The following is a 25221-nucleotide window of genomic DNA, read 5'->3' on the forward strand; positions in this document are numbered from 1 at the left end:
GCCAGGACAAGTGCAACAGCTTTCTCATCTGTCTTCCTGATTTTCATTATGTACCTTCACTCCCAACTCCAGCCGACTCTCTTCATCAAAGTTAAAGCGATCCTTCAAAGTATGATATTAGATAATCTCACTCCCGCATCTGCTTAGAAAACTCCAGGGTCCCTCACTGCTGGTAAAAGAAAATCCAAGGTCTTTACAAAGCCCTATTTGACTTGGTCCCCAATCACCTCTTCATATGCTCCTTTCTACCATCTCTCATTTACCCTCAAGACTTCAGTCATGTTTGCCTTGTTTCTACCCACACGTCTACCTTCTTATTTCTATCTCAAAGACTTTACACTTGTTCCCTTTGGATTTCTCTTCTCCCGGGTATATATTTTGCTTCTTCATTACCTAGGTACAGCTCAAATGCTACTCTCTTGGAAAAGTTATTCAGACTGTCCAGTCTCAAGTACCCCTCATCTGCTTCACCTTTGTTTATCATATTACTTTTTGTTTTCTTCATTACATTTATCACAACCCAGTATTTTCTTATTTATATGTTTTATGTTATTGTTTATATGTTTATTGCCCATCTTTATTCACTAAATGCAGCATGCTTGAAAGAAGATACTGATAGCTCCTGGAACATTTTAGGTGCTCAATAAATATGCTATGGATTGGTTTGTCATCATACATATCATTTGATTCATACCTTATCATAATGAAAGAGTAACGTCACAAGTAATTGAAGACAGGAGTATTTTTTTCTAGTTTATTTTAGCTGCTTTCAAAAATTTTAGCTACTTATTTTATTTTGGGAAATTATAAAAGGTATATTATTTGCATAGACTACTAAGTCAGCCCTTATACACTTATTTGTATATGCACTGCAAGGGCATTTATTACAGGAGGTGTCACACAGTCCCCTGCCCTTAGAGACCTCACATTATTTTTGCTACAAGGGAAGGCAAACAAAAATGACAAAAAGATGACATGAAGAAAATGTCATATAAATCATTGCAACCTAAAAATTATTTTTAAACTCTTGACTAATTTTGGATCTAAATTCTAGCAGAGGAAGTTCACGTGAGGGTCTCCACTGAAGAGGGACTTTAAGAGAATAATTTTTCCTCTCTAGTCTTTAGTTTCCTTGTCTATAAATTGAGAAACTTCTTCTAGATCATATGCCTTCTCCACTCCAACATTGTATGATTATACAAGGTACACAAACTATCTCACATATAAATAAAAAATGAATGTATATTATTTATTTGACATATTCCAGTTTAATAAAATGCAATTATAATTTATGCACTGAATGAAAAATAATTTATTTGCTAGACCCATATATGTTCTTATATTAACAAAATGTGTATTTTTTAATTTCTGAAAAATAAATTAAGGTAAAATTCTGAATATAATGATAAGATAAATGAGAACAAGGCAATTAATAAAAATATTTTGGCCATCTTTTCTTTTTTTTCTTCCTATTTCCTATATTATTTAAATTAATAAATGAATGGATAATGTTATTGGTATAATTAAATATTGATGAAGACCTTTATGTATTTGGACATAAAAGGATTTATCAACAATCAAAAGAAAAAGACTTGAAGCAATGGATAGGAATACCCTACTGTTGTCTTTATATTCCATTCCAAAGTTACTTTTCTTTCAGAGCCCCATCTGGGAAGTAATCCAATCACGATAAGCAGTCACTCAGGTATAAATGCCTGGCTTATTCTTTTTAGCTCATCCATCACCCCAGCTTACTATGTCAACAAGGTGTCAGATATTTCTAGAGTCCAAGTAAGCTAGTGGTCCATCAGAATCATTCTAGAAGAAGATAGGAAGACATGTTTCTTGTCCCATCAAAGAATTTCTTTTTACTGCTTCTCTGGACTTACCAAAAGACTCTAGGCTCTGAAAAGAGTCCATCCTCTTTTAGGTTCAGAACTGTGGAACTTAGGGGTGCCTGAGTGGCTCAGTCAGTGCTTTCAGCTCAGGTCATGAACTCAGGGTCCTGGGATCGAGCCCCAGGTTAGGCTCCCTGCTCAGTGGAGAGTCTGCTTCTCCCTCTCCCTCTGCTTCCTCCCCCTGCCCATGCTCTGTCTCTTTCTTTCAAATAAATACTAAAAAAAAAAAAAAAAAAAACAACAACAATAACAACAAACTATGGAACTTGGGTTTCTTCAAAACCCAGGGCAACTCCAAACCAGAATATATCGCCTACAGCCGCCATATGCTAGATTGGGCAGACCTTCCAATGAGTTTAGCCTTGACTATGAAGAAAATGATTTGGCTGTTGCATAATGAAGCCTGAGGAATGGGTGACATGTGCACATGCTAGATCTCCTGCCATATCTCCTGATAAGGAAGACGCAGCATTCTATTCTGCTGATTGCCTAGAAAATAAGGCCAAATTTATTTTATTACCGTGTCAGTATTATCCTTGGTATGGATTCCTAGGCTGAAAACTCCATGAGAGGAGGGATTTTGTTCACCAGTGCCTCCCAGCATCTAGGCTGGTGTCTGATACATAACTGGGATTAATAAACATCCATTATGTGGATCAAAATAAGCTACTCTATGGAAATCATTACTACACACAAAACATTTTGTTTATAAAAACTTCCATTTAATTAGTAGTTAGGGAGAAAATGATTTGATAATATGTCTAGACATACCTGACACACATTAGCTTTTCCTGACATAAATCCAGCACATAGCATTTTGTCAGTCATGGTGCCAGATAATGCATGTGGAGCATTGCAAACTTTGTTGTCAATAATCTTCACAGAGGCTTGTTGAAGTATCACTGGAAGGGGACCTAAAGGCAATACATTCTGCATATTATGGGGATCTTAATCCTTGATTGTTGAGACAAAGAACATCTATAGAATAAAGTAGATTCTTTTGGTCAGCAAGAGCCAGGCCAGTCTCAACATAGATTGGTCCCTTTCTGGTGTTTATTACAGCTGGCTGCCTCACACATAACTCCAATTTTTCCAATTTTTATCCCCAGAGGTATTTTAGAAATTGAAGACAATTTGGTTCCACCACTTGGTTTTCTTTTTGGAATATTTACTGAGTGATAAATTGCATAAGAGAGTGATTGATGGTTTAAATAATTATTCCCACAAAGCTATTACCTTTTTACAGAAAAACTTACCGTTCACATAAAGTGTTCCCCATCCTATAACTACAACGCTGGCATTTTCTGAGAGCTTCATTTTGGCTTCAGGAAGACAAATCCTACAAATGTACTTTGTGAAAAAGACTTCTTCAGCAAGCTGCATGAGGGCAATATCATTATAAACCCCAGCCGTGCTATAATTTTCATGAAAAATAATGTTTTGGACTTTCTGTGTCATATATGCTTTATTTACTACAGTTCCAAAATTGACAGTCCAATCGTCTGAATTATTTTTCCTGGAAGACAAAATTTGATTAAAATACATGCAGTTTTTGTGTGACAACAGCATTCATAGTGTCATTATCTCATAACTATAAGGCATGAAGTAGGCTCACCACCAACACTAGAAAACGCTAAATTTTTATTTTTAAAGATGTCTTTGACTCAGAGATGTGGCAAATAAAATAGTGCTCAGGACTATTAGAGCTGTCAGATTTCTGCAAATCCTCCTAACTAGAGCCATTGATGTTTTCTACTACTAAAGCCTCACCAGTTTCTGACTTGGGTAGGAGTCATATGAGCTGCCTCAGTGGATGGGGCCCATAATCACTCTTATTGCCGAATACCCTGGATTCCAAGAGCCTGTGGCAGGCTCTGGGCATCTTTGTACATAAAAAAATAGCCACTTGTTCTTACTCAATCACCTTATTATGTTTACCAAGTCCGTGGCATCTTGGTTTCTAATTTAAATTTTCTGATCATTTCTCTAGCTCCCCACTGAAACTCTTTCTCAGTTTAGGACTTAACATCCCATTAACTTATCTCCCCTTCCCTTAAAATGTCAGGTGCTATTTTTGTTTTTGTTTTGTTTTTATTTTTCAAGACCTTCATGTAATGGCAACATTCTTCAATCCTTCTCACATTCTAAAACCTTCAGTGACTCCATACACTCAATGTGTTTCTTAAACTCTACTGCCTTAGAATCAATTCAGGCTCCACATCTTAAGATTTATATTTAAAAGCCCTGGTGTGATGCTTAAGGATCCACACTTCTAACGAGTCCTCTGGTGGTCCCCTATCTATGGACTACTTTTTGAAAATTGCTTCAAAGACAAATCCTGCAACCATGCTTTGTAAGAAAGACTTCCTCAGGAAGTAAGCATCTTGTCAACTAGAAATGTGCCCAGGCAACACAACAAATTTTTGGAGTGTATTTTCTTTTTCTTTTTTTTTCAAGATTTTATTTATTTATTCATGATAGACATAGAGAGAGAGAGAGGCAGAGACACAGTCAGAGGGAGAAGTAGGCTCCATGCCGGGAACCCAATGCGGGACTCAATTCCGGGACTCCAGGACCACGCCCTGGGCCAAAGGCAGGCATCAAACCGTTGAGCCACCCAGGGATCCCTGGAGTGCATTTTCTAATGTTTCTTTTAACAAATCTTCTCTACTTCAAATTGCTCTTTTTTGTTTACTGTCTAGAGAACACAACTTTTGTTGTTCCACCTAAGACATCTGAAGAAGGTGGTTTTCCAAATTCAAAATGCGTATTGTTCTTTCCCATCTACCCATCCTATCAATCAAATCTTTAATCTTTAGGGTCTGGGTCATATATTACCATCTTCATCTGTCAGCTGGCTATGTTTTCCTTCCTCATCAAATTTTCACAGAATTTACTGTGTTATTGTATATGTGGTATATTACTACTCTATGCTGACGAGTACCTCCAGTATATCTCATTCAAATATCTTTGGTTAGGTAGTAAACTCCTAGAGGGCAAGACAAATAAACACACAGTAACTGGAGTCAGCCATACCTGGGGTCACATTCAACTTCTGTTCTTTAGTAGCTGTATCACCTTTGCCAAGTTACAGCACCATTTCTGAACTCTAGTTTCTCCATCTTTAAATTATACCTTCCATGCATATTTATTGTTATGATTAAATAAAATGATGTAAATAAAGTATTTAACGTCAGGCCAAAGTAGCTATTTGGAAAATGTGAATTACTTCTACTCACTTTTCCTCTTTGACAATTTTTTAAAGATTTCTTTACTTATTTTAGAGAGGGAGAGAAAGAGAAAGAGAGTGAACGTGTGCAAGCATGGGGGGAAGACAAAGGGAGGGGGAGAGACAAATTTAAGCGGACTCCATGTTGAGCATGGAGCCTGATGCAAGGCTCCATTTCACCCTGAGATCACGACCTGAGATGAAACCAAGAGTTGGATACTCAACCAACTGTGCCACCGAGGTGCCCTTCCTTTTCGACAAATTTAAATGCCTCTGTTCCTCTTCAGTTATTCAGGTAATTATAAATTTCATTTGGCCTTGGTGAATGTTCACATATTTAGGTCACTTAGGTCAATCCCCACAAATAACCAAAAAAATAGGCCTGTACCTGAATCTTACATTTAGCCAGACTTTCACACTCACTCAGCAAAGCAGTGAACTGCCAATAATAGCCACCAGCTGCTGATAAGAGATGCCACACGATTGTGTTGACCTTTCCATTGCATGCTGCCTTGCCATGGCCATGCCCCCACCAGAGCATTCTTCCCATTCACAATTCAGTTGTCTGCTGTGATGCTGTTGGTTGGTCTTCCACAACCTGAAGAAAGGATTTATTTACATAAGAGCAACTATCTTTGATTATGCTTTACAAGAAACACATCTTAAAACATTATTTGAAACCCTTGAATGATTGTTCAGCATCTACTAAGCTTGTTGTGCCTTCTCTGGACTATCCCGTGATCATGGTACCCAACTTCGTCTTGGTTTGGTAACTTTTACTTATCCTCTTTTTCACTCTCAATCACCTTTTTAATTTTTTTTTTAATTTATTTATGATAGTCACAGAGAGAGAGAGAGAGAGAGGCAGAGACACAGGCAGAGGGAGAAGCAGGCTCCATGCACCGGGAGCCTGATGTGGGATTCGATCCCGGGTCTCCAGGATCGCGCCCTGGGCCAAAGGCAGGCGCCAAACCGCTGCACCACCCAGGGATCCCTCAATCACCTTTTGACAAAATTTATTTTATCTATTTGTTACAATTATCATCTCTCCAAGTAGATTGCAAATTTCTGGAAGGTGGAGACTTTACTTCATAATGTCGGCATCTTACACAGCATATGAAATGCTATCTGTAAAGTTCCATGTAGATAATAGATATGCCATAAATAATCCATTGAATAAATGAATGCATAAATGTATCTTGTGGGCAATATGATGCCCTAAAAAAGAATTCATTTAAAAGACACAGAACTATTTTTTTTATCTTATAATAAATGTATTTGATATAGCCTACTTTTATATTTTCTTATTATCTTAAGTTGTCTTTTTATACCTTCAATCTTTTTTATTTTAACTTACTCAGATATGATAGTTTTCACTCATGATTCAATTCTTTGAAATCAGTTCTCATTTCATTCTTTTGGACAACTCCTTACAAATGTTAAAATTCATAGGTCAGTGTTTTTCAAAATGAAATTCCATATATATCTGGTTTATACAATAATTTTGGCAGACTATTTAATGGATTTCCAAACAATATATTTCAAGACACTTTTTAGAATAATGATAGAGAAATATTTGTGGAATGTGTTAAATTTATCATAGTTTCTAAACTTACAGTTGTTGGTAAGTATTTCAACATTAGCTTTGCTAATTTCTGAAATTAAAAAAAAAACAAAAAAATAAAATATCATTAAGCAATTATCTTCAATCCAAGAACATACATGCTAACTTTCCTAGCCCAATTACACTCAATATTTAACTATTCAGACTAGTTCACATATCAGTTACCAGCCCCTCTCTCTCCTAGTTATATTTTAACCATCTCTCCACATGTCTACCAGGTAGTATAGGAAAGAGGAAAAGGAAATAAACAAAGCTCTCAATTTTGTAATAGTGGCAGTAAAATATTTACTAAGGTGAGAAGTTTATATTCTCACTAAAAGAGGGGCACGGAATTAATTATCTTTGGATATCTTTCCTTATGATAATTCTCATCTCTCTGAAATACTGTTATCTACAAAGGAAAAAATTCCAATTAAATTTTCATTTCATTGGGCCTATTCTTCTCTTTAGAGTCATCTCATAACTATGGCTGATTTATGAAATTTTAAGAATTTGACTTAAATTCAAGTCTCTTTTCTATTGGGAAGAGACTTTTTTTTTTTTTTCAAAAGATTCACCCATTTATTAGAGAGAAACAGTGTAAGTAGGGGGGAGGGGCAGATGGAGGAGGGAGAGTCTGAAGCAGACTCCTGGATGAGTGTAGAGCTCATTTCAGGGATCGATCTCATGACCCTGAGACCATGTCCTGAGCAGAAACCAAGAGTCAGATGTTTAACCAACTGAGCCACCCAGGTGCCCCTGGGAAGAGATTTTAAAGAGAAAGAGTAAGGAACTACAAGAAGACCCACCAAGTGCTGACTCTAAACCCCTGAGACATAGAAGGGCAGCCTTCTTTAGCAACTGCTACCCACATAGCAATCGTAGTGTTCTTTTGAGAAGTTCTATCTCAAATTCACTTCTCATGAGTGGTCAACTGGTGACAGGTATTCTGAGGCAAAGGAGCTATAACTGGCAGTTGTCGGCCTTGGTAGCCTTCAAGGACACTAGGATCAACTGTCAATCTGAGAGAACCACAAAACGAGGCTCTGAACTACATGCTTATCACCTAACAGGTCTTTTAACAATCCAAGTGAGAGTTTCAAGACCTTTGCAAGATCTTCAAGATCTTTACAGACTTCACTTTCTGTACTGAGGCAAGATCCTATCATTTTCTTCCTTTGTTTTCTAGAACATTATTCTAGACAATTTTTTTCTTTGTTAGTATCATTCCCATTCTTCCACAAGAAGCAGTGAGAACTCCGTATCCCCAACTCCCTTCTTACCTGGCAATCTCCACACTGAATGATCAAGTAAGCACAGTCTGTTTCCTATAATGAAACCCTGACAAGAGTAGAGGGAAAGGAGGAATAATACTTCAATTAGGATCCTTGACCCCCTTTTTCATACATAAATGTGAAGCCTTCCAAGTTTACATGCAAGCCCACATTTAGCCTTCCTTCCTATCACTTGTCAAAGATTTTACGCCACTGCCCCTTATATGCCAACTCATTGGTAGGCATACCAGAATTTGAGAAGTATATTTTTTTTCCCAAAGCAAATTCCTGAAACTCCTGGTTAATTTTTTTCCCTAGTACTTTCTTTCAAAAAGTCCAGAAACCTAAGTAATAGAAAATAAAGGGAAAAAGTGAAATGCCTATGAGTCTAATGGAATTAGGGACTGCATTCCAGGATGCCATGTTGTCTTTCAATATCTGATATAAGATAGCTTCAATTGCAGTCTTCATGCTATTCCTCTTTGCTGGAGGAAATTTGAATGTCAGCTGCAACTGTACATTTGAGCCATTGCGATCAGGACTAGAAATAACTGAAATGCTCTAGTGTGCTCTTTTTTTATTTTTGTAGATGTTTTGTGAACACATTGAATTTCCTATATTTCAATTATATTATTTCCATTAGATATATTAAAGAACAGTACACAGATATTGTCTCAGTGTGTATAAAGTGCAAGGGTCTCTAAAAATCTTCTAACTGGTTCAGAGGTATTGGTCATGTGAAAAGATGTGAGCTACAAACTAGAACTCAGAATATTTCCAATATGTGAGAAACTGAGTACTGGCCAACAAATGATTGATGTAAGATTTTATTATAACAGTAAAAACCATGTCTTTGTACAGATATCTTTTTTTTAAAGATTTTATTTATTCATGAGAGACAGAGAGAGACAGAGAGAGAGAGAGAGAGAGGCAGAGACACAGGCAGAGGGAGAAGCAGGCTCCATGCAGGGAGCCTGATGTGGGACTTGATCCCAGGACTCCAGGATCACACCCTGGGCCAAAGGCAGACGCTCAACCGCTGAGCCACCCAGGCATCCCTGTACAGATATTTTCTAATAACTTTAGATGAAGAGATAAATTCAGGACCAGGCAGCATTCAAAAAAGAACACCTACTGTATATTCAGGAGCCAGACTAAGCTTCTACCTATAATTTCTTATACATCTCTACCCCAATAGATCTGTACAACGGGAAAGCTCAGAAAGATGCCTCTATAGGATAAAGAGACTCTCCATTTTATATATATATATATTTATTTATTAATTATAAATTAATAATATATGAATATATTATAATAATATATAATTATATATTTTATATATATTATATGTTTTATTAATCCTTTTTATTAATTAGGGAAGGAGATTAATTCATTTTGGGAGATTTTTCAAACCAAATCACAATTTTTAAAAATACCCACAACTCTATTTTCAATAGAAGGGTTTTTAAAGGTTTTTGTTTGTCTGTTGGTAAGTAGGTTAGTTGGTTGGGTTTTTTTGTCCAGCTGGATATTTTTGTTTTGTTTTGGAAGTTCAGAATTCCCCTAAAATGGATACTGGCCATTACCAAAATATAAGTATACTCTCCCTTTATCCCTCATCCCCCATGCTCCAGATACCCTTCCCCTCTGCAACCCTCCTGACTACCACCAAACTCAAGCATATTTCAAAGACATATTTGGACAAATGTTATCTTAAATGATGTTTAAATTCACTTTGCTTCATGGTCATTATAGTGATAATGATTACTAAAGAGACCAAAAGATTATTTTAGGAAAGGTATGGCCAGATGGGTGTGGATGGGAGAAGGAGAGGCTAGTATGTGAGAAGCAAAATAATCAGATGGGGTTCTGTTTTCTAAAGTTACAATTATCCTTCATCATAGTAGTCAGTTGAGGCTGACTGCGATCAACAACCTTAAAATTCCCCTTCAAGTATGGAGATTACAGATTTGTACAAAACAGTTCCTACTCTGAACAGAAGTTTAATTGCAATAGCATTTTAATTTATGGAGAATTCTTTCTTTACCTTTCTTTCTTTCTTTCTTTCTTTCTTTCTTTCTTTCTTTCTTTCTTTCTTTCTTCTTTCTTTCTTTCTTTCTTTCTTTCTTTCTCTTTCTTTTTTTCCTTCTTTCCTTCTCTCTTTGTATTTTTTCTATTGCTGTTAAAACTATGGCTGATGTGACATATCATCTACCTTCCTTTCCATAAGATCCTGATTGAATTTGTACTTACAGAATTTTGATGACCTGAGCGTTGATATATTCCTTATATATACTAGAATTTTAAAAAGCATCAGACATCTGTCAAGAGAAAGAAACAAAGTAGTCACCATATCTGTTCCAAACAAATTTATTATGAAATTATTAAAAGAAATCTTGGACTTACCTTAGTCTCTATATTTTTGCTCGTATCTGTGCTGACTTGTGAAGCTCCATTCTCACAGCTATCATTGTATGTAACTCCAGAAATATGAAAATCACCTTGGTAATAGAAAATCTTTCCTGCGAAACAAAGAAATACTCAAAGAATTTTAAAATAACAAGTAGCCTTTAGTCCCTCATATCTTGGTCTCAAAATTAACGTTTGACCCAGATTTTTAAATAATTAGAGGGTGAGAGAAAGGAAGAGGAAAGCAATGAAAGGGAGTGGATATTCACTCATTCTAGAAATGGCAACTACCCAGTATTGATGAAGTGATCACCACCCTTTCTTCATATGATAATAGATGTCACTGCCCCACTGAAGCCAGGAATACCCTCAATATTCACCTCAAAACAGCAATCCAGGCAACCACTAACAAACCATCTGAGTGTGTACTGTAGATGAAACCTAATTTTCTTTTCTTTTCGATTTTATTTATTTATTCATGACAGACACAGAGAGAGAGAGAGGGAGAGGCAGAGACACAAAGGGAGAAGCAAGTTTCATGCAGGGAGCTCGATGTGGGACTCCATCCCAGGTTGCCAGGAGCACACCCCGGGCCGAAGGCAGCGCTAAACCACTGGGCCACCGGGGCTGCCCTGAAACCTAATTTTCATACGTAATCTAAATTCTTAGCCTAGTGATTACCCAGTTACTCTTTCTAACCACTTCTGATACAGGAAACATTACAAACATTCCCATTCACTTTCTAGATGATGTACACCCTCTATCCTCCCTAGCTCAAAAGATTATTATGAGGATCAAGTGGAATAATGGGTGTCAAATTTCTTTGAAAACATTAAATAGCTACACAAATTTAAGGATTTAAAAACAAGCTTTCTGAATGTAGTGTTAATTTTAAAAATAAAGATCAAATTTTTATAAACATTCAGTCACTTCTACTATCTATTAGATGAGACATTTGTGTGAATGAAAGGCCCAAATATGAGACAGGAATCCATCAAAATCCTAAAGGAAAACACAGGCAGCACCTTCTTTGACGTTGGATACAATAACTTCTTGCTAAACACATCTTCAAGGGCAAGGGCACCAAAAGCAAAATGAACTATTGGGACCTCATAAAGATAAAAAGGCTTTTGCACAGCAAAGGAAACAATCAACAAAATTAAAAGGCAGCCTACAGAATGGGAGAAGATATTTGCAAGAAGATATCTGTCTCATCAGATAAAGGGCTAGCATCCAAAATCTAGAAAAAGCTTATCAAACTCATTGCCCCAAAAAACACAGAATCCAGTCAAGAAATGGGCAGAAGACATTAACAGATATTTCTCCAAAGAAGACATACAAATAGACAACAGACACATGAAAAAATGGTCAACATCACTGGGCATCAGAGAAATACAAATCAAAATCACGATGAGATACCACTTCACACCAGTCAGAATAGCTAAAATTAACAACTCAGGAAACAATGAATGTTGGTGAGGCTGCAGAGAAAGGGGAACCCTCTTACACTGTTGGTGGGAATGTAAACTGGTGCAGCCACTCTGGAAGACAGTATAGAAGTTCCACAAAAAAGTAAAAAAAAAAAGAATTACCCTATGACCCATCAATTGCACTATTAGATATTTATACAAAGGATACAAACATAGTGAATTGTAGGGGCACCTAGACCCCATTGCTGCTATAGCAGCAATGTCCACAATAGTCAAATTATGGAAAAAGTCCAGATATCCATTGACAGGTGAATGGATAAAGAAGAGGTGGTATATGTATTACTCAGCCATCAAAAAGAATGAAATCTTACCATTTGCAATGACAAGGATAGAACTAGAAGGTATTATGCAAAACAAAATAAGTGAGTCAGAGAAAGACAAATACCATATGATTTTACACATAACTACAGGAAACAAACTGAGGGCTGCTAGCGGGGAGGTAGGTGGGGTGATGGGCATTAAGGAGAGCACTTGATGTAATAAGCACTGGGTGTTCTATGCAACTGAAGAATCACTAAATTACCTCTGAAACTAATAATACACTGCATGTTAATTAAATTGAATTTAATTTTTTTTTAAATGAGGCACTTATGAATTATCCATTGCTATTTAGCAATTATGTCTTAATAACCAGAAATGTGATGAGCACTGGGTGTTATTCTGTATGTTGGCAAATTGAACACCAATAAAAAATAAATTTATTATTAAAAAAATAAAATAATAAAATTTCCTTTCAGAAAAAAAACAGAAATGAGCTAAAAAGAGTAGGGATTTCCAAATTTTTAGATATGTTTACTAAAATGTATAACAATTCAACTACTAACCTTCTGCACAAGCTCCTTTACTGACAATGCATTTTGGCCCCAAAATATTGAATTTTTCAGTCTTGCACATACTCTCATAGTTGGTAGTATATTACTAAGTATATTATAAGTTACGGAGTGGGTCAAGGAGGCATTTGATTCAAAAACATTTGTAAATCCGGGTATTCAATAATAGAGAATTATTATATTGAAATAACATAGTAAATAGATTTGAGAAAATTTCCATGAAGAAATTTAATATTCATGTTGTTTCTTATCAATTTCTAAAAATAAAAGGAGATTTAGTAGTAAGGGTGAAAATGAAAAATAGTCAATACTGACTAACTGCCAGAAAATGAACAAGAATAGTTGCTTCCAAGATTGCTGTCACTCCAAGAAAAATAAGGATCACTATCCATACTGGCCAAGATCTTTTCTGGGAGGATATGCCATACCTGTGAAAGGAAGAAAATTGCTCAAATCAGATGATAGATATTCTAAATTTACCTGGCTCTCCTTCAGCTCATGCAACGTAATTTATAAATTATGATTAGGCCTCTATGCTAGCATGAAATGCAGAAGCCTTTAAACTTAAAGAGGATAGACCCTAATGCTCATTCATTTAACAAATCAGATTTGAGTACTGTGTTAGCTTCTGGGGATAAAGCAGTGAGCAAGATCTATGTGGTTTCTATCCTCATGTTGCTGGAGAGAAATTGATTTGCTTTTTTTATTTATCTAAAGCAGGTTACAAAACACTAGGTGTAGTCTGTATTTTGTGGCTATAGTCACATCATATTCATGGACACATATACATGTATAAACAAACATGTAGTTTAACCATTTACAAATTTTAATTAAATGTGGAAGGGAATATCATGATGTCTACCACAGTTATCCCATGTTATGAGATTATGGGTAGATTTTTTTTCTTGTCTTTTTTTCTTTTTTTGTTGTTGTTTTAAGATTTTATTTATTTATTTATTTATTTATTTATTTATTTTAATATTTTTTTTTATTTATTTATGATAGTCATAGTCACAGAGAGAGAGAGAGAGAGGCAGAGACACAGGCAGAGGGAGAAGCAGGCTCCATGCACCGGGAGCCCGACGTGGGATTCGATCCCGGGTCTCCAGGATCGCGCCCTGGGCCAAAGGCAGGCGCCAAACCGCTTTTATTTATTTATTGATGGGAGACAGAGGGAGGGAGGGGTGTAGAGGTAGAGTGAGAAGCAGACTCCTTCCAGAGCAGGGATCCTGATGTGGGTCTTGATCCCAGGAACCCGGGATCATGACCTGAGCTGAAGGCACTCAACTGACTGAGCCACCCAGGTGCCCTGTTTACTTTTTTCTTAAGTACATTTCCTAATGTTTCTACAATAAAATGGATTATTTGTATAATATAAATTAAGAGACAGGTAAGTTTCATCATCAAAACCAATCAATTAGATGAAAAATAATCAGAAAATATGGTGACTTGGCATTATCCAAATGGAGTGGTCTAGGTTTACAATTAGGTCTTATGGCTACCCTCAGTCTAATATATATGAAATTCGGACACTAGTTATCCTTCATATTTTGAAAGACATGATGTCATGAAATTGCTAATTTGGAGGAAGAGCTATAACAAACACATAAAAATCTGATTTCAGATTTCAGAACAGCCTTAGCTGCATCCTCAATCTTTTGTATTCCACATTGTCCTAAACAAAACTTACAAAACAGAAGAATTTGTAATTAGGGGATATATTTAGCCCATTATATATTCCCTATGAATATTAGAATCTTTATGTTTTGATCCCTCTAGGACCAGTTTATTTTTAGGTAGATAAGTTCTTTAAAAAAAATATTACCTTATGACACAACTGTGCAACTCCACCCAGTCTTATTTCCTCTCTGCTCTGCTCTCTATTCTTAATCCTACCTCTTCTTTATACTCCTTTGATGACTTGTTAATTAGTGTTTCCCAGAACCAGAATTATTTGCCAAAGCTCTTCAAAGAAACTCCCTATTTCAGGTGCATTCCATGTATGCTTTCATATTGGAATCCTGCTGTTTAATCTCATCAGAGCAAACAAGCTACTCAGGTATTATGTTTCTTACACTAGATGAATAGCATCTGGAGTTCCCGGGGAATAAACATAAAAGGAATATTCAATTAAGGTAATTAATAGCTATTTCTAACCTTATGACTATCTGATAATAAAGGTCTTCTAATAACTAGAAATGTTTTCTGTGATATTGAGGTCTCAAATTTGTTTTGGATTAGCCAGTTGTAACTTAGTCTGGTAGCTTCGTCTGAGACGTGCAAATTAGTTTAAGGGACTTTAACATTATGTAGCCTGAATAATGACTCGAACTAGCCTGAAATGGTTTCTATACAAGTAATTACTATGTTACAACTTAAAGAATACCTTTTGTTGACTGATGGTCACTGATGGTTCTTTTCCCCTTCTGTATGGATTTCTTCCTATCATAAATAATTAAGGAAATACTTTTATACCTAACAAAATCACGGTAATTTATGTTTTATTCAACCTTTCCTCTAGTAAATGTGATGCATGGACTCTAGGAATTGATTATTTTTTTATTAATAGCTGAAATTATTTAAATGATGTTCTAAATATTTTAAAAGTTCCATTCATGAAACAATTTACTTTCTCATTTACCAAATTAATTTGGCCATTTTTAAAGACATAACTCTGCATTCCAGAATGAACAATTTAACAACAACAAAAAAAGGTTAAAAATTAATCTTCAATAAATTTAATCAACTCCATATACTTAATTAAACTATACCTACCTCATTGTTGTATAGAATGGAATCTAAGTAAGGGATTATCACTATTCTGGCATAATCAAACATTCCACTTAATCAAATTACAATAATGTCAATAAAAATAATGGTAACTGTATGATTCACAATTTTAAAGCGTTAGTCTCACTATAGTTTATATCCACAGTTCATATGAGATATCATTTCCTAGATCAGACTTCTTATAACCACCTTCTGATATTGCATTAGCAGTTAAACTGCAAAGCATTTTAATAACTGTAGTTTTCATTTATTAGAATTTCATTTATGGGCCACTTGAATTAGATGCACTTGAATTTTCTTATACAGTGAAGAGCGTTAAAGTAAGATTCCAAAGCAAAATTGCCCAAGTTTGATGAAGATAAATCTTTTTTTTTTTTCATAGAGGACTTTATTAGGGAAAGAGTTGTGAATAAGAGAAATTGATGATCAAATGAATTGAATGGCCTCACCTCTAACTTTCCTCTGCAATTCTGGAAAAGTAGAGAGCCTATAGAGGGAATTCATTTGAAAATCTACGAAGTGGGACTCCTGGGTGGCTCAGCGGTTGAGCGTCTGTCTGCCTTTGGCTCAGGGCATGATCCTGGAGTCCCAGGGTTCTATTCCACGTGGGGATCACTGCATGGAGCCTGCTTCTCCCTCTGCCTATGTCTCTGCCTCTCTCTGTGTCTCTCATGAATAAATAAATAAAGTAAAAAAAAAAATAGAAAATCTATGAAGTTTTGAGGACCCTCTGCAGTCTACCAGCTGCCAATTCAGGACCTGGGTTATAAAATACATTATTCCAAAAATCTATAATGGATTCTATATTTTTTAATTACTTCCAAGAAAATATTTTCTTACTAGAAAATATGAGTTAAATTATATTATTAGAGAACAAAAATTGTAGTGTTCTTATTTTTAAAAAAGTAAGCAAAATTTGCTAATTGGATTACTTTTTTCCAACTTCCTGAAGTTTTCTGACTTTGCAGAGCCTTTAGACCTCAGAAACAGTAGTATGTTTTTTAGCGGTGTCCAGAAAAAAACTAAATTAGAGAGAGCAGGAAGTTAACAAAAAGCTAGAAAATATTCTAATAACTTGCTAGGGTTTGTAGACTTAATCTCCAAACTAAAATTCCATTTACCTGTCCATAGTACTCTGATTGTTGTGGTGTTGTCAGGGACAATGAGAACAAATACGATGAAACTCGTCGGACTAGTATTAATGACTACCATATTTCTATAGTTTCAAGATAGGAGTCATCAAGGGAATCACAAACTATCTTGGCTTATGTGTTTAAAGAAAAAAAATAATAACCTACTCCTAGATTGGTCACCAGAAGGTGTACCCAAGAAACAGCCTTGTGGTAAATGGATAATCCTAACTCTGTGTTTGACCAGGTCCATTATGCTGGCTTCTTCCTCAGTTGACATCAGCTACAATTCAGCAGAAGTTTCTGACAAATGATTTTTCACAGGGTATCTATTTTAATATAACTAATATTGCCATCACTCTGATGTAAATGAAATTGTATTTCATTGTGATTTACATTTAAATTTCCCTAATTACCAGTGAGAATAATTATACTCATTTTGGGTTTCCTCTTCGGAGTTATAGTAGTTCCTTTTACCTGGTACATCATGTCTGGCTATGAGGGAAAATTTACAAGACATTCCCAAAGGCTAAAAAACAAAAGAAAAAAATCCTCTCAATTTGAAGAGACAGAGAGCAAGCATCGGGACCAGACATGATAGAGATGTTGGAATTATTGTACAACTATGGTTGATATTAAAACAACTATGGTTGATATGCTGACAGCTTTAATGTATATAGTAGAGGACATGCAAGAACAGATGGGAAATGTAAACGGAGAGATGGAAATTCAACAATGAAATGCTAGAGGTTAAAAAAAATGAAAACAACACTATAACAGAAATGAAGAATGCCTTTGAAAGGACATAGCAATCCTTAATGTGTATGTACCTAACTATGGTGTCAAACTACATGAGGCAAAGAGCAATAGAACTGCAAGGAGAAATAGATGAATGCATCACCACAGACCCACATAGAAACACATCTGTATCAGAAATGGACAGATCCAGCAGACAGAAAATCAGTAAGAATATAGTTGAACTTGACACCATCAGTCAACTGAATACGATTGAATCTATAGACTACTTCATCCAACAACTATAGAGTACATATTCTTCTCAAGATCACATGGAATAGTTATCAAGAGAGATCACATTATGGACAACAAAATACACCTTGAACAGAAATCATACAGTGTCAGCTCTCACACCATGATGAAATTAAACTAGATAAAGCAATAACAGAGAGGTAACTGGAAATCCCAAGTTATGTGGAAATTAAATAACATACTACTAAATAACATCAGTCATTCAAGAGAACCCTCAAGAGAAATTTTAAAACATCTGGAACTAAATGAAAACAAAACACAACTTATCAAAATTTATGGGATGCAGTGAATAGAAGGAAATTTATAGCATTGAGTACATATATAGTTGACCCTGAACAACAAAGGGTTTATGCGTGCTGACACCATCCCACCCCCCATGCAGTCGAAAATGTACATATAACTTGAGCCCCCCAAAATTAACTATTAACAGCCTCCTGTTGACTGGAAGCCTTACCAACAACACAAACAGTTAATACATCTTTTGTATGTTATATGTATTATACATTATGTTCTTACAATAAAGTAAGCTAGAGAAAAGAAAATTATCACTAAGAAAATTGTAAGGGAGAGAAAATACATTTATAGTGCTGTAAAAATCTGTAAGTGGACCTGTGCAGTTCAAACCTATAATTATTCTAAGGTCAATTGTATTTGATTTATTCTGTCCTATTGTAAATGGCATTATTCTTTAAATTTCATGTTATATCTGTTGCTGGCATATAGAAATAAAATTGATTTTTGTATATTGACCTTCTTTCTAGAAAACTTATTTGATTTCTTAAAATTTGAACATTCTTTTGAATATTTACCATACACCTACATCATCAAGTCATCTGCAAATAAGAATAGAATTATTACTTCTTTTCCATTGCTTATTTTTTTATTTTGTTTTGGCCAACTGGTTGCCTGATTCATTGTTTTAGCCTTGTGTCACAGAACTCTAGTACAGTGTTGAAAAAAATGGTGATAGCAGGTATCCTTCCTTTGCTCTCAATTTCAGGGAGAGGCTCTCAGTGTTTCACCATTCAAAAGAATGTTTGCTGTCACTTTATCAGATTAAGGAAGTTATCTTCTGTTTTTGGTTTGATATATTTTATAATAAATGAACTTGAATTTGATCAAAGGCTTTTTTACATAATTAAGATAACCATACCTCTTTTCTACCTTTATTCGATCCCTGTTGTAAGTCACATTAATTGATATTTCAGTGTTAAACCAACTTTGTATTTCTGGAATAATCTCAACTTGATTGCAATTTAACATACATTTTATGTATCACTGGGTTTCATATGCTGTTTTGTTTAGGACTTTTACATCCATCTTTCTGAGAGAGGATGGCACAATTTTCCTGTCTTTTAATGTCCTTGTTAAGGTTTGTAGTCAAAGTTATGTTGGCATTATAAAACAAGGTAGGAAATAACTCTGTTATTGCAAATAAATTTTAAAATTTATATGAGGTAAACAAATTCTTAGGAAAAAAACTTAAGTTTCCAAAGCTGACATAATCATTACCATAAGAATTGCTACCTACCTTTTTCAAATATACCACATTTTGGACTTTGCATGAACTTGAAATAAACTTTCCATTTTACCAATTCACTGAGAGCCAGGAATTTATCTCTCCTTTTTTTTTTTTTTTTTTTTTTTTTTTTTTTAGATTTTATTTATTTATTAGAGACAGACAGAGAGAGAGAGAGAGACATAGAGAGAGAGAGAGGCAGAGACACAGGCAGAGGGAGAAGCAGGCCCCATGCAGGGAGCCCGACATGGGACTTGATCTGGGTCTCCCAGGATCACAACCTGGATGGAAGGTGGCGCTAAATCGCTGAGCCAAGGGGCTGCCCAGGAATTGATCTCTTGAAACAGCTAATAGAAATATCATCTGTAACAAATACAAATGTTATATAAAGTTTACTGTCAAATAGATATTTTTAAAACAAAAAAGATTTGAAAGTGTTTCTATTAGACATCAATGACCTCATATGTATCTCTTCTTCCTTTTGATTTGCTTCTAGTATCAGAAATAAAAACTGTGGACTGGTGTGGTTCTCCAACTCTCCATGGATGAACAGTGCTGCTGTTGAAACAGGATAAACCTTTCTTCCATTTTGAACAAAGCCTAAAATTTCAATACTCGTGCCATTTTTGTCTTCTCAGCCCCATAATCACAAAATCCTGTCAGTTTTAAAGGAAAAGCACAGACGTCATATTATAGTTATGGTCTTGTTGAGTCATCATTCTTTAAATGAATGAGTTATAGAATATACCTTTGTTCCAAGGACACTCCCACAGACATGTCCTAGCTTCAATTCAACCATGAAGTCTCCATGTCAGCTTGGATAAGAATTATTCAAATGCTTGCAGTAGCTGGAATTATCCACCCCCTGATGGTACTTCCTCTTCCTGGGTGTATATTTTCCCCCAAAGCTTTATCTTTTTATTTGTATCTATATCCACTTATTTTTAAAATCCTTGAAAACCATCTCAATACCTTCTACTGAATCGTCTACAAAAACTCCAGCCCACATTAGTTTTATTATTTTTGTGATAAAATTTCACATACCTTATAACAACTAATTATTGATTTCTATTCTATTAGTGCCATATATATTTCCCCAAGTAGATTATAAAGTCCTGAGGTATAGGGTTTATGCCTTATACTAATTTTCCATACATTCCAGGGTTTTTTTTAAGAGACAGTGAGCGAGAGAGAGCATGAGAAGGGGGGCAGAGGGAGAGAGAGAATCTTAAGCATGCTCCACACCGAGGATGGAGCCTGATGCTGGGCTCGATCTTACAACTCTGAGATCATGACTTGAGCTGAAATCAAGAGTCTGATATGCTCAACTGACAGAGCCACCCAGGTGCCCCAATTCCAGAGTCTCAATAAACACTTATAGGTTGTCTGATTCTTACAACATGGAACAGAATACAAGCACCTCTTCTCCTTTCTTTCTTTGTTCGTTTATTCCTACATAGTATTTGGTTCTTCTTAATACTATTTTCTTTTGCATTTGCAGTAATATTTTGGGTTAGCTTAGCTGGTGAACCAACAGAGCCTTTTTTAAATATAGCAAAATTAGAAGCTCAGTTTTACCAATAAAGTCCATATGCTCAAGCTGTAGGGAATTATTTCATATTTATTAAACTCACGAAACATATTTTTCTGACCAAGATGTTATTTTGTTAACTTAGAGTAGGAGCTATCCTATTCCCTGTGTATGAAATCCATAACAAGGAAACTAACTTCATATTCTCAAGGAAACTGGTGTAACCTAGTAAACAGATCTGTTATTCAATAAGCAATGTTCAATAAGCAATATTCCAATACTTGACTGCCTACTTCCTGTAAGTCCTCCAGAGTAAAACACCACTTCTTGTGCATTGGTAATGTTTGTTGCTGAAAATACAATTTGATTATATAATCTGTTCCTATAGCGGAAAATTGAGGGGAAATTTACCTGCCTTGCCGGCTCTTGTAATATAGTGAACTGAAGTCCAACATTAATAAAAAAATGAGACAAAACTACTGTTCAGTTAGTTTCAGTCTTCATGTAAGATGAATTACTAGGAGTATGTACAGATGAAACTGATAGTATCATAACTAGTAACCATGGAATTTTGATATATCATAAAACGAAAGAAATATAAGAACAAAGATAGTATAGTTTATCTTTTACATGAGAAAAGTTGACATTTAAAATCATTTACCACTGAGTCTGATATCAATTTTAGGTTAAAAAACTTCAGAATAAGTTATTGAAATTATGGCTTGGGAAAATTTAAAAATTAGAAGCAATCATTATTTGAAGCCTATATGTTGTCAGATTAACTTTATATCCCCCTTTAGACTAGAAGATTAGGGAAGGCAATGTGATAGAGTCATGCAGAAGTACTGCTATTCTCATCATCATCCTAATAATTATTTTTATCACCACTCATATAACAAAAATAGTAGCTGCCACTTTTTGAAGGTATACCAGCACGCCTATAGCATCACTTCCAAAGTTCTTATATACACCATTTCATATTAAAACTTTCAACAATTCTGTAAGTACTCTCTCATTCTACAAGTGAGGAAACTGAACCTCAAGAGTTTAAAGTACTTGTCAAAGATCACATATATAATGAGAGTAAAATCAAGAGTATATATTTTTTTAATTTTTATTTATTTATTTATGATAGTCATACAGAGAGAGAGAGAGAGGCAGAGACATAGGCAGAGGGAGAAGCAGGCTCCATGCACCGGGAGCCCGACGTGGGATTCGATCCCGGGTCTCCAGGATCGTGCCCTGGGCCAAAGGCAGGCGCCAAACCGCTGCGCCACCCAGGGATCCCAAGACTATATTTTTAAATAAATGGGACTAGAATTTCCAATAATGATGGACAAGCAATTTAGACCAACACTTCTGATAATTATAGTAAGAAAGATGAATAAAATATATGTTAAAATTCTTTTGAAGAGATCATAGAGCTAACAAGACAATGAAGAATTTCAGGGCCAAGATCTAGGTAAAGATAAACATAAAGAAGTTAGCCTATTATTTGGAGCTGTTATTTGTGACAAAGGATGCTGGGAGTCTTAGAAGCTGAAAAGGATATCTGAGAGTATAAAGGAAACAGAGTCCAAAATGGCATCCAAGGTCTGCTATGGGAAAGCCAACATCCTAAGTGTAAATATATGCTCTATGCCTAAAATTGGATATCTTTATAGGGGAAAAAAATATATTCCTACTTTGGGGAGATCATAAATCTTAATGTAAAGGGTAAAATAATAATCTTTAAAAGACAATTTAGGAAAAGATCTTCATGATCTTGAAGAAAGCAAAGTCTTCACACAAAAAGTATTAACCATAAAAGATAAAATTGATAAAATAGACTACGTTTAGAACTCCTCTATTTATCAAAAGACCCGTTAAGAATCTGAAATGCAAGCCACAGAATGGAAACTACCTTTGCAATATATTTTTCTGACAAAAAAAAATTATATGCAGAGTAGATAAAGCTCTCCTGTAAGTTAATTTTTAAAAGGCAGACTTATCAATAGAAAAAAGAAAAAAACTTTAATCGACACTTTAGAAAAAAATAAGATGTATAAATGTCCATAATCATACAAAAAGATGTTCAACTCTGTTACTCAACAAGGAAATGGAAATTAAAAAACTACTATATACTGATCATTTGGGCTTAAACTAAAAAAAACTAATAATACCAAGGGTTGATGGGTAGAGGAGCCGGTGGGACTGTACATTGGTGCAGCCACTTTGGGAATCAGCTTGGCAGTTTCTATAAAACAGAATTTGTACAAGCCTTATAAGCCAGCAATTTCACTACTATTCTAAACCCACCACAAATGGCATACATATGTGCACCAAAACTACATATAAGAACATTCCCAGCAACACCATTCACCTTAGCTCCAAGGTGTAAACCCAATTGTCCACCAACAATAGAATGACGACAAACTTTGCGGTATTTTCATACAGTAAAATGTTCTACAGCACTTCAAGTAAAAAAACTTCAAAACATGCAGAAACATAGATGACTCTCACAAATGAAAGAATCAGACACAAAATAATATGTACTCTCCATTTCTGTAATATTCAAACACTTAGATTTAAATATAACGTTAGAAGTCCAGGATAGTGTTTGCTTTTTAGAGGAAAAAGGCACATTGCTTGGGGGACATTTTTTTAGGGGGGAGGTGGGATGTTGCTTCTGGCAGTGCACTATTTCTTGATTAGGTGGTAATTACAGGAGTGTTGCTTTGTGACAGACAGTTCGTTGATCTATACATTTGTCTTCTGTATTCTTTTCTATGTGTTATACTCCATAGCAAGTTTCTGAAAAAAATAAAAATATGTAAGTTATTTAAAAAGGAATTCTGTCTGTATGAAAGCAAAATAAAGACCCTGGCAACAATAAGTACTGAAAATTTACCACACTGCACAGCACCTTGTTAGGTACTTTGGAGATAGATATAAAAGACAGAAAAAAGAATTCATCTGCACCTAAAGAGATAACATGTGATAAAAGAAATAAAAAATGTGGGACGCCTGGGTGGCTCAGCAGTTGAATGTCTGCCTTTGGCCCAGGGCATGATCCTGGGATCCAGGATCGAGTCCCACATCGGGTTCCCTGCTTCTGCCTATGTCTCTGCCTCTCTCTGTGTGTGTGTCTCTCATGAATAAATAAATAAAATCTGTTTTTAAAAAAAGAAAAAGAAACCAAATATGTTTTAACACATGTAAATATTATTATAATTAAATGACTTTTTCCAAGAAAACTGACATGTCCAAGAGATAACATATTCCAATGCATTTTTCAAGTGGAATTTTCATAAAAAGAAAATGAGTATTCATTATTTCAAAACATATTAACCTATATGTTTTATAATAATAAACTTATTAACAAAACATAGAATTTTAAATACACTATCACCAGTCAAACATTTAGTCTCAAATCTTTATAGTGGTAAATATACTTATGTGATAAATTTGATCTTGTTGATTCAATTAAACACAAATTTCTCCTTAGTAGTGAATACTTAGCAAGTACTTTAGAAAAAAACTACTCAAATTATAGATTCTATACCCTTTATTATGGTTTGCAATATGTTTTCAGCTTTCTGAAACTACCAATATTTTATACTACTTCACAAGTTTTATTTTGTGTTGTTTTTTTGAAGAGTGCTTTCACAAATGGCAATTGAGTTCTCTTCCCTTAAATATATATTTTTTAACATAGATCTCCTAATTATGCTTTCAGAATTATTCCATTTGCAGAGGTAGATTTTAGTTCCTGGTGTAAACTTTGATTTCCATCTGGAGTCCTGCCTACATATTTCTCTTTGGAAAAACATCCATTTTTAAATGGCATACTGAGTGCAATTTATTTAGTACTGTCCTCATATTTATTTTTAAATACAAGATTACTTTTCTGGAGGCACTGTTGCTAATTAAAACATTAAAAATAAAACAAAACTAATAATTTCATACAGTATAGTAACTAATAAAAATTATAAAAGAAAATATTTTTCCCACTTGATTTTGATAAGGATTCAACTCAGTTTTTCTGGATATTTTTTTTTTCTCATTTGATTCCTATATTCTTGGAGAGCCTCCCACCTTCTTTCTCTGTAAGCCAATTCTTACACCCCTTTCACCACAAATTGCCTTGAAGGCCATCAGGTTTAATCTCCTCTTGCCCTTTATCACTGTTCACATCACTCATCTCAGGAATCTCTAAACTCCCAGTTCAGGCTTGTCCCATTCTCTAATATGAGTCCTTCTTATTCCTTTCTCCAACTCTCTAAAGACTGCTGGGGTGTGCTTTGGAAGTCACAGTGTGATTTCTGCAAAATCTTCATGTCCTCAATTTCTTCTCCAAACATCATCTTCTTGCTCTAGTTGGAACCTGATTTTCTTCCAGTATAAAGATTCTTCACCTCCATTTAAAGTGGTTTCTCCCCAGTCCTTTTTACCGTTGTCCATATAAGTGAAGAGGATATTTCCTTGCCCA

At 35.1% G+C, this 25221-nt stretch overlaps 1 protein-coding gene across 1 annotated transcript; it reads right to left on the reverse strand.

The window, feature by feature from the left end:
- Window positions 1-1656: 1656 nt before the first annotated feature.
- On the reverse strand, window positions 1657-24933 carry LOC100685482 (transmembrane protease serine 11B). Its single transcript, XM_038555082.1, is given in 12 exon segments — window positions 1657-1818; window positions 2670-2812; window positions 3155-3414; window positions 5551-5725; window positions 6744-6782; window positions 8385-8545; window positions 10258-10325; window positions 10411-10526; window positions 13049-13161; window positions 17070-17182; window positions 22913-22986; window positions 24876-24933. Coding segments are annotated over 12 exon segments (1482 nt in total).
- Between the last annotated feature and the right edge of the window lie 288 nt (window positions 24934-25221).

Source organism: Canis lupus, chromosome 13, assembly GCF_011100685.1.
Source record: "Canis lupus familiaris isolate Mischka breed German Shepherd chromosome 13, alternate assembly UU_Cfam_GSD_1.0, whole genome shotgun sequence".
Taxonomy (NCBI): domain Eukaryota; kingdom Metazoa; phylum Chordata; class Mammalia; order Carnivora; family Canidae; genus Canis; species Canis lupus.